This window comes from Bos grunniens, chromosome 5 (genome assembly GCF_055505025.1).
Source record: "Bos grunniens cultivar Pamir isolate PY7600 chromosome 5, Bosgru_T2T1.0, whole genome shotgun sequence".
In the NCBI taxonomy this organism is placed as follows: Eukaryota; Metazoa; Chordata; class Mammalia; order Artiodactyla; family Bovidae; genus Bos; species Bos grunniens.
In genome coordinates, this window is record NC_141169.1 from 31,806,370 (window position 1) to 31,817,623 (window position 11,254).

The 11,254-nt window shown below is 40.3% G+C and overlaps 1 protein-coding gene across 4 annotated transcripts in view; it reads left to right on the top strand.

Annotated features, from left to right (window-relative positions):
• Nucleotides 1-7,716, top strand: part of CCNT1 (cyclin T1) — a 40,647-nt gene extending 32,931 nt beyond the window's left edge. For all 4 annotated transcript variants that reach the window (XM_086399703.1, XM_086399702.1, XM_086399704.1 and 1 more), the window contains one exon: nucleotides 1,746-7,716. In XM_086399703.1, the coding sequence (XP_086255829.1) occupies nucleotides 1,746-3,152 (1,407 nt within the window). In that variant the 3' untranslated portion in view covers nucleotides 3,153-7,716. The remainder of the gene's footprint in view (nucleotides 1-1,745) is intronic.
• Nucleotides 7,717-11,254: the final 3,538 nt, after the last annotated feature.

The following is an 11,254-nucleotide window of genomic DNA, read 5'->3' on the forward strand; positions in this document are numbered from 1 at the left end:
GTGGGTTGCCATTTCCTTCTCCTGGGTATCTTCCCAAGCTGGGGACTGAACCTGGGTCTCCTGTACTGCAGGCAGATTCTTTACCGACTGAGCTACCAGAGAATTCCCTGAGTTTATTGTGATTAGCTTCATTGAGATGGTCTGAAACTGAACCCACAGCATCTCCACAAGTATGCCTGTGTGCCTTAGAGCTTTTTGTTCATTTCCTGCATTACTGTTTTTTGTACTTAGTTGATTTTTCATAGTGAAAAATGTTAAACTTTCTTGCTCGTTTTTTGTATTCTAGGCTGTTTTCTTTGAATTTATCATGGGATTATCTTTGACATCCTAAAGTTATAGTACTCTGATTTTTTTTTCGTTTGGTTCCTCAGACTTGATATAATTTCCATGGTGCTGTCTTCAAGTTTGCTGATTTTTCTGCCTCATCTGTCTTTTAAATCCTCCAGTGCATTTTTCATTTCAGTTATTGTACTTTTCAGCTCCAAGATTTCTTTCTAGTTTCTTTAAACATTTTTATTTTCTTTTTAAATCTCTTTATCTCATTTTGTTAACATGTTGTTTTCTTAACTTTCAACTTCGTTTCCTTAAGTGTCTTTAAGGCAGTTATTTTAACATCTTTGCCTAGTAGATTTGCCATTGGGTCTTTTTCAGGACAGTTTCTGTTGATTTTTTTTTTTTTTTTCCTTTCGAATGGGCTATACTTCTTGCTTCTTTATATGCCTTGTGATTTTTTGTTGTTGAAGATTGAATGTTTGAATCTAATAACACGGTAACTCTGGAGATCAGATTCCCTCACTTTCCTGGGGTTTGTTATTTTTTATTTTTGTATATTTGGGCTGGTGGCTTGATTTTTCAGGGATATCTCTGTGCTGAAGATTAGCCTGATGTGTAAAATTATGGACTTCTCTTTTCTGAGCCTTCTCCTAGACATTTCTGTATGTGTAGTTTTTAAATTTTCTACCATAATATCTGGCTCCCAAAGAGGGAAAAGGAAAAAATGAAGTGGGGGAGGAAAGGTGTTGGCCCTTTGTATCTGGGGAATTCACTTCAGCCAGAGGAGGAGGGGATCACAACAATGGAGGGAGGTGCAACAGTGGTCTCCTGCCTGTTTGTACCTCTGTGATTGAAAGCAACAGTCAGCGATCAGAGCACAGATCTCCAATATTTGCCAGTCAGGCTTCCCCAAGCTGTGAGAAAGGTACTATAGGAACAGATGCACAGCTACCTGGGGCTGAGAGCTGAAACTGAGGGAAATTAAACCCAATTATTTGTCCATGGCTTACTTATCCTGGAAATTACAAGCCTTCAGCAGACTGCAGTGTTCCAAAATAGTTATATCAAAAAGATCCTGCCTGTGAAGTTGTTGTTTAGGTGGGAGACAGATTCTTGAGGCTTCCTACTCTGCTGTCTTCACAGAATTGCCCTCCTCTTTTAAGGCTAAATGATACTTCATTGTATGTACAGGCCACATTTTTAAAATCCGTTCTTTTTTGTTGTTGGACACTTGGCTTGCTTTCATACCTTAGGTATTGTGCCTCTTTGCGATCTTGTGATTCTTGATTGAAGTTTAAAAAATTTTAAATCTCCTGATGGTAATAATTATCAGTCTCATGTTAGAGTAGCCTTCTGGTTATGGGCTAGCCCAATTCCCAATGCCACAGCAGACACAGTCTACTCATTTTAGTGTTTTTTTCCCATATGATGAATTACTTGAATTGAAAAAAATGCTATTTGCTTTATTCTAGGCATGGCAGGCTGACAGGAAAACAAAAGCAGATGACCGAGGAGCAGATGAAAACTCTTCGGAGCAGACAATCCTTAATATGATTTCCCAGAGCTCTTCAGATACAACTATCGCAGGTTTAATGAGCATGTCAGCTTCTTCTACCACAAGTGCAGTGCCTTCCCTTCCAGCCACTGAAGACTCAAAGAGCAACTTAAGCAACGTGGAGATGTTGTCAAGTGAGCGTTGGCTGTCCTCCCACCCTCCTTTCAAGGTAGAACCTGCTCAGGGTTATCGGAAGAGTGAGAATTTAGCACTTGTAGGAGCTGATCATTCCTTACAACAGGATGGTTCAAATGCGTTTGTTTCCCAGAAACAGAATAGTAAGAGTGTGCCGTCAGCTAAAGTATCACTGAAAGAATACCGTGCAAAGCATGCAGAAGAGTTGGCTGCCCAGAAGAGGCAACTGGAGAACATGGAGGCCAATGTGAAGTCACAGTACGCGTATGCTGCCCAGAATCTTCTGTCTCACCATGATAGCCATTCTTCGGTCATTCTGAAAATGCCCATAGAGGGCTCAGAAAACCCTGAGCGGCCTTTTCTGGAAAAAACTGACAAAACAGCTCTCAAAATGAGAATCCCAATGACAGGTGGAGATAAAGCTGCCTCTATAAAACCAGAGGAGATAAAAATGCGCATTAAAGTTCACACTGCAGCTGATAAGCACAATTCTGTAGATGATAGTGTCACAAAGAACCGAGAGCACAAAGAAAAGCACAAAACTCACCCATCTAATCATCATCATCATCATAATCACCACTCACACAAACACTCTCACTCACAGCTTCCAGCTGGTACTGGGAACAAACGTCTGGGTGATCCAAAACATAGTAGCCAGACAAGCACCTTAGCACACAAACCCTACAGCTTGTCTAGCTCTTTCTCCTCTTCCAGTTCTTCTCGTAAAAGGCCCCTCCCTGAAGAGACTGGAGGGGTGGCGTATGATCATTCAACCAAGACCGCCAAGAGTGCTAAATCCTCTTCCATAAATTTCTCCTTCCCACCTCTTCCTACAATGGCCCAGTTGCCTGGGCATAGCTCAGACACAAGTGGCCTTCATTTTTCACAGCCCAGCTGTAAAACTCGAGTTCCTCACATGAAGTTGGATAAAAGCTCCACTGGGGCCAATAGTCACAATACACCCCAGACCACAGACTATCAAGATACTGTGAATATGCTTAACTCCCTTCTCAATGCCCAGGGTGTTCAGCCCACTCAGCCCCCGGCGTTTGAATACGTTCATTCTTATGGAGAATATATGAATCCACGGGCTGGTGGAATGTCCTCCAGATCTGGCAACACAGACAAACCCCGGCCGCCACCTCTACCATCAGAACCTCCTCCACCGCTTCCACCCCTTCCCAAGTGAAAAAGAAGAAGAGAAAAAAGCTTCTTTAAAAACGCATTTGTTTTTAAACTACTGATTCTGGACTAAGAAAAGTACTTCTCATATGAAATATGTCACCCTTGTTGGACTAGGGAATAAATTAATATTGAGACATAGGTGGGAGGATGGTTGAGGGCCTTGGTTGTTAATGTCTCCTGCCTCAGAAATTTAACTATTATAGTTTTTACTGGTATTGGAGAGGTGAGAATGTGTTAAAGCTGTGAATGATTCAGAATACTTTCTCTCTTCTTGGCCTCTCCACCTCCTAATTAGGTTGATTAGAGTTGATATCTTCCCTCTTCTTGCCAGGACTGAAATATGGAGGGTTTGTTTTATCAAACAGTTGTGGATCCTTTTGGTGTTTAATATATCAGAAGAGAGGAAGTATTTAAACATCAAAATCTTTTAAGAGACTTTTAAAAAATAATTTAAAGAAAGTAAGTTATCTGTTTAGTTTTTTTTTTTTTATATAATTGGGGAAGGGGTAGGGATTTTGCTGTGTGTATGAGATGCACAGTAATGAGTCCTTCCGGGTGGGATTGGAGGGTTGGGGGTGTGTGTAGGTGGGTTGGGAAGATAGGATTTTGGCCATGAGTGCTGAGACAGGCTCTGGCCACTTGAAGTGTTTCGACCTGTAAGTGTGTATATAAGTGTGGGTATGTGTGATATTAAGTGTGTGTGTGTTTAAAAATCATGTTTTATCTTTCCCTCCCTGTCCTTCACCATTTCTACTTCTCGACAGTCTACTAGGGAGAACACGGTGTGGCCTTTTTGAGCATAAAGGGAGGAAGAGGCATATATTTGGTGTGATATTTTCCCCTATTCTTTATGTTGTAATTGAAGGTAGCCTTCTAAATTCTAGTTTGGGCAGGTGCAGCCAATAGTCTGATATTGGACTCTTACACAGACTTCCTTTTTTACCCTCTTTTTCCTTTTGATAGAGAACAAAGATGGGATTGAGGAAGAAGGCTGGAGAGCTAGGCTGGCTTCGGCCCTACAGAATTGTATTGTGTTTTTTTTCCCCCCATGTTGGGCTTTTGGAAAGTGTTCAAGTGAGAGCAGTCTCAGGGTCCCTGAATGGAAGTGGGGTGTGCTATCCTTTCGGTGAAGCCCAGACCATATGTGAGCATAGTTCTGGGAGAAGCCATGGAGCTAGAGGATACTGAAAACAATGAAAATTGTGATTGGGAATTTTTAGGACATTATATTTTAAATTATATTATGAATGTAAGACTTTCTGTATGTCTGAAGGGAAGCAGCTGCATCCTCAATTTTTGCAGTCTATATGACTTCAGAGATCGAAACTTACGAATTTAACAGTGCTGATGCCATGAGGGTGAGCAAGCCTAGCCTACAGATAACTGTTATGTTTAGATTGTCCATCTTTGGTGGCTTTAATTCTAAGCAGAAGTTCTTCTGGAGATTTCTAAAAGTCCTTTAGAAAAATGGATCAGGAGTCCTGTTCTTATGGGTACTTAATTGTCCCATATTTTAGGAGTGAATGTTTTTGTTGAAAGAAATCTTTCAGGGGGCTAGAAAGAATTCTAAGCCAAGTTGTCCAGCTGAAAATGCCACCAAGTCACAGATCATTTCATGTGATATTCTTCAGTCTTCATGGTGTTTTTTGCTATGGAAAAGGTGATGCAATTTGAATTTGTCTTCTTGATTTTAATGCAGCTTTTTTCACACCAAATATTCTTTATGGATAAATTGAATTTTTTCATTGAAAGTCATAGGGAGATAGGAGTTTTGTGTGTGCTGCTGCTTGCCAGGAACAGGTTGGGGAGAAAACTGAGGCAGTTGGAATTGCTGATGCACTGGCCTAATACAGGAGGGAATTTGTACAATAAACCTTAACCGAAGATGAGTTAGTGTCCTTCGTCTCTGCATATTTTAACTGTCTAGAGTGCCTGCTATTGCTGTGTAAAGTGAGCTCTCTGCTGATCGATACACCAGTAATACTTTTGACTTGGAATGTCACTTTACTTTTACAGATGACATTTTCCTCTTTTTCCTTGATATTTTCTGTGTTATGTTTGGTAATTGGTAGATGCGTGATGTGTTTACTAAATTTAGGCTGTTCGTTTAGATTTTGTTTGGTGGAGTCAGCTTTCTTCCCTGACCTTTAAAGGTTATTTAGTTTGCTTTTGTATCTTTGTGGAAGTGATGATCACTGATTTGATTATGAAAATGTCTCTTACAGCTTTAAGTTTTTCTCATGAAATGTCACATATTTTCTAATCACATTCACTTCCTCACCACAGACATACATATCCACTTGGCCTCAGCAGTTCTTCATGGCAGTCTGTAGTTAGTTCCTTAGAACTTTGTCAGGAGTGACCTTGAAAAAAATGCTTACTAGAGCCTAAAAGCTGCTTTCTGCTGTATAGTCTGGCCTTTGCACTAGTAGATCATTGCTGATGTAGGTCAGTTTAGAGACTTTTCTATATTAGTGCCTCCTGATACTGTTTTAAGATACCTGCAGTGTCTGCTTTTGTATCTCTGCATATGTTATGAGCCTCCTTATGGGCTCTGCATGAAGTGTTTGCTGCATTGTCTTTGGGTTAGCAGATGTCCCTGTCAACTAGCATGCATGTTGTCCAAATTCCATAAACTTAGGCTTCATGAGGTTGTGTGGTTTCTAAACACTGTGTCGTCTTTTACCCTCACCACTTCAAAGGGTGAAAAACAGGATTTATACATCCAAAGTTAGTCTAGTAAACATGGCTTTCCCCCCCTCTTTTAACCTAGACTATCAAGGATAAGTGGTGATAAGCAGGCCTGGAGCCTCAAGTTCTATAAATCTCATTCCTGAAACTTTGCTTGAATCTCATGTTGGCAAAAACGATTATCTGTGAATTGTTCGTAGGACTTTTAATCAGATAACCTGTGTTGCTGTTTGCTTACCTTTAGTGAAGCATTAATCTAAAGCTACATTGGTCTTCTGAAGTATCAGTTATGCTTTTGGGGTTTAGAAAATACATAGGAATTAGTCTGGTCTTTTTACTTGAATCAGTGTGTTTCCATATCTGAGACCCTCAGCTTCCCCCCCCCCCTTTTTTAATGATTTTAGTGTTTTCATTTAATGTATCCTTTTACATAGTTCTGTATTATTGGCTTCACCAGTATTGATAGAAAAATTAAATCTCCAGGTGGAACAGCAATGGATTAGAATATAAAAATAAAATCCTGGTAACATCAGTGCTGGATTTACTTTCACCTCTGCTACCTAATTCCCCATATTGAAAATCCATTCCCCTCTTTGTTCCTGGACAAAAGCCGATTATAGTTGGATTCTAAACATACCTGTGTTTCCCACAGAAACAGGGGACTGTGGGAACTTGGGAACTGATTTAACTTTTAAAAGGATTATTCCTTTGTTGATAATCTGTTTTGATCTTAATGCCAGGGAAAAAGGATTCTCCAACATCTTTAAGTTGGAATATAAATGTTATTGTCTTGGGGTTGGGAGAATTTAAGCAGCCTATGCAACCCTTCACATGGTGAGAAGTAAGCCCTCTGCAGTCCCACTAAACGTTTAGTGACTGATGCCTCCCCAGATTTCTTGTGTTGCTGCTTGTCAACACCCAGCTTTTAACTGAGTATCTGTTCCTGGTGGTTTAAAGAATGTTCATGTTGTATCACACTGTCAGTTTTATCTCTCTATCCCTATGTGGGATAAAAAGCCTGGTACTATAATCCTGCCTGATAGAGTGGTCTTGAGTGAGAATTATTTTTAAGTGGGAGACCCTTCCATTTTAATGTCTCTAAAGGAATGTTTACTGAAAGTGGTGTCTACTCTTCCTGTTTTTAAGTGTGTATTCATGGTGAATGAAAAGAGAAAGACTTGGGTTTTCTGTTGCCATATTAAGCATGGAGAGGGATGCTTGACAGCATGCTAATTGAAGCCAGAGCAAGTATGTCTCCATCAGGTTATCAGGAACTGTTCAGTTGAAAGCTGAGGCCTTAACTGATTAGTGGTTGATCACATTGGATTTGGTTACAAGATGGAAGTGCTGGCTGGGTTAAGCACACAAAAGAATGCAGCTGACTTGACTTAGTGTTAACTTAGGTTCTGGATTTGAAACTGACCACCTCCTCACCCTACTCCCCACACCTAAAACTTTTCTTATCAGACCAAAGAGCAAAGAAGGAAAAAAAAATGAAACACTTTACCAATCTGTGTCACTCAGGTACAATTTTGTGGTGATATTTTTGTCTTTTTTTTTTTTTTTTTTTTGTATTGCTCTAAAGAGTCCTTTCTCAGCATATTATTCTGCTCTTGCCTCTGTCTTCCTCGGGGCACCTCAGTTCTGGATGCTACTCCTGGGATCTCTACTGTTGTTATGTGAATGATAAGATGTAAGTGACCATTACAGTAAGGGCTCTTTGTAAAAAATTTTAAAAAATGTTTTTAAAAATTTAAAAAGTACATTGTATACATTTTATAGTCTGGCTATCAATTTGATATTTTGCTGTCAAGTATGTTTCTCAATCTGTATTTATCCATCCCATCAATAAATGTTAAACACTCATCTGATGATCATTTATGTGTGCTGAGTCTTCAAGTTAGTCTTTAACTGTCATTTCATTGATACGATAATAGTTGTCTTAGTTTTGGTAGTATAGTATGTACTTTCTTACTGCACAGGATCCTGTGGGAATTGAGTTCAGTGGGAATACCTAAGATTTGATCATCACAGTGAAGCTGACAGTGTAAGTATGATGTGGCTGAGGGGAGAAACCCCTCATTCTACACTGTCACATGGGTACCTGGAAGGATGCCTGGCACACAGAGAAACAGACAGCTCTAACAGAAGATAGCAACATGTACTGCTTATCTAGTGAGTGCTCTCAGTGATTCATACTTGTATATTTGGTTCTTTGAAAAAATCTGAAATGTTGGTATAGACAGCAGTGCTTTTATAAGAAAAAAAGTTAATAGCCTCTGATAGTGAATACTCACCCTTTTCCTGGGAAATAAAATCACATATACAAGGTAATTCTTGTAAATTACACATTTAAATGGAAAGAATTTTTATGCTATAATGATTAGATTATTTTTTAAAAAGTTAGGAGTAGCTATAGTTTAAAAGCCCTAAAAGGAAAGAAAGATAAATTTAACAGTGTTAAACACTTCTGAAAAAAAAATCGAGTTCTGTGCATTTCTTCTTCCATTTTCTGAAATACTACAAGAACATTTTTGTTGGCGGTGCCCCTCCTGAAACTTGAGTGATAAAGTTGCTGATATTTTAGGAATATTGGTCTGACTTAAATGGAAGAATAGAGAAGTACTAAATGAACAGTGTGAGAATGGATGATATAAATTTATTACAAAGTCATACATTTAGTGATTTGCTTTTGTTAAAAGAGGTATCAACTGTATCATCGTTGGGAATAGGTGAGGTATAAATCAATACAAACTTCCAAACAGCTGGATCCCTAGTTACAGAGGTTTGTTTAACTGGCATAGCGTTACATTTCATCTTACCATCAGTGCCTAAAGCATCCCGGTCTCTGACAGTTTTGAAAACCAGTAAGATTGGCTTGATCTCTATCATTCAACATTCTGTAGAAAGTTTGAAGCCCTCTCTATGACTTCTGTGGATTCCCTTAGAGGCTTGTATTTATTGTAATCTCTAGCTCTGGGGCCTACTTCTGTTGAATTCATTCAGTTTGTGGATTTTCACTTGTCTTGTGCTACCTTTTTTGCACTGTGGAATCTTAACCCCTTTTCTTGATTCACGTAACACTCAAAACCAAAGAACCCTAGTCATGAAAACAAGTTAAAACTGAAAGCTAGATACATCTTTTCTGGAAAGTAGTTTTAGGCACTCCCTTGCCTTTCATTTATTCCTTAGTTAGAATATAGTATTTACTAAGTACTATATACCATTTACTGATGGCAGTAAACAAGCATCTTGGCCTCATACAACTTACATTCTAGTTGTAGAAGAGACAAAACATGCTAGATGATAAGTACTTTGGAGAATGTAAAGCAGGGAAGGAGAGGGATTTCGTGTGTGTGTGTGTAAGACTGTTGAAATTACAGTTCATCAAAGACCTGAAAGAGGTGAGAGAGCAAGCCATGGGAATATTTGTGAGTAAGATGATTCTAGGTTGCCAAGTTTGTGAGGTGAGAAGATACTGGCATGTTTGAGAAAGAGCAAAGAGGCCAGTGGGGCTAGTTACAGAATTGACTGAGGAAGATGGTAAGTAGTAGGATAACGTGGTTATAGAAGCAGCAGAAGGCTAGATAAAGTAGGGGCTTGTAAGCCATTATAAAGACAGTGAAATGGAGCACCAGTGACAAGTGTTGAGAAGTGACATGATCTAGCTTGGGCTTTAAAATATTCATTTGGTGGGGAATTCCCTGGTGGTGCAATGGTTAGGATTTTCACTGCCGAGGGTCCAGGTTCAATCTCAGGTCAGGGAACTAAGATTGCGAGCTGCTGGAAGCTATGAGGCATAGACCTCCACTCCACCCCCCAAAATATTCATTTGGCTGCTGTGTTGAAAGTGGACTACAGGAAGTCAAAGGTAAGGACACAGTAATTAAGCTACCAGATAAAACTGGCTTGGACCAGGTTATAAGTGCTGAAGGTAACAAGAAGTACATATTTTGAAGTTGGAGCTGGTAGGATCTGCTGTATGGAGAAGGAAATGGCAACCCACTCCACTGTTCTTGCCTGGAGAATCCCAGGGACGGGGGAGCCTGGTGGGCTGCCCAGTGACTCTCTGCTGGGGTTGCACAGAGTCGAACACGACTGAAGTGACATCAGGATCTGCTGTAAGGTTCGAAGAGAAATCAAGGATGACTCCCAGTGTTTGGCCTGATAAGCTGGAAGGAAAATAGATGAAGATGACTATAGAAAGTACAGGATTTTAGCATTCATTTATCCCCCTCCCCCTCCAACACTCACTTCCTGTAGGACTAGCCCCCCAAACTCCAAAATTAAAAATGTCCTTCAATTCATCTTTCCTAACCTCTACGAACAGCCTCAGGTCTACTTTAACCTGTTCAGTAGCTAACAAAGTGTTCCTCGGATTAAAAACAGCCATCTACTTTGATAAAAAGCAGAAAGAATTTGCCAGTATCTTGACTGTTTAATAATCTCTACCTCTCCTCAACTTAGAAGTGGTTCTAAATAGCATTTTTTGTCTTCTCAAGCTTAGCAGGATTTCACAGCCCCCCCCCCCACACACCCCCCCCCCCCGCCCCCCCGCAACTAAGGCCTTCTCTAGACTCCCTAATTAAAGCCTTTGTTGCATCTCTACCTAGTCCCTAATGCCTCTTTACATTGTTCCCTATAGTAGTTTTAATTTTCCTTTTTGATATCACTGCATTTGGTTGAAGATTCCCGTGTTTTCTGTAATGTGACTGCCTCCCCGTTTTGAGTTATAGGATGTTTATAACAAATCTTGCTACATCTGAGGGTTGGAATGTTTGCTTATGTATGTAACACAGTTGCTATTTAATGGTTGTATTGCATCCACAATTCTAAACTACTCTAGAATGTGTACTCCAGAGGAGCAGAGTTATCATTCTCATTCTCTGAAAATGCCTTGTAGGATTGCCCTCATCTTTGGGAAAAGGCACCTGTAAGCCTTCCTTTCCCCATTTTGGTTTTAATCACTTCTTGTGCCTAAACTGCTGTTCTGGAGCTTTGTACATTCTCTACCATGCTCACCGGCTTATTGGTAGTGGAGAAATAGCTAACTTAAATGAAACTGACAGCAGATACGAGAGTTTGGGAAGGTTGGGATGCAAAAAAGATCAAGGGTTATGGAGAGCCACTCCAGTACTCTTGCTTGGAAAATCCCATGGGCGGAGGAGCCTGGTGGGCTGCAGTCCATGGGGTCGCTAAGAGTCAGACACGACTGAGTGACTTCACTTTCACCTTTCACTTTTCATGCATTGGAGAAGGAAATGGCAACCCACTCCGGTGTTCTTGCCTGGAGAATCCCAGGGATGGCTGAGCCTGGCGGGCTGCCGTCTATGGGGTCGCACAGAGTCGGACACTGACTGAAGAGACTTAGCAGCAGCAGCAGCAGCAGCAGCAGCAGCATGTCTACCAAAGTCC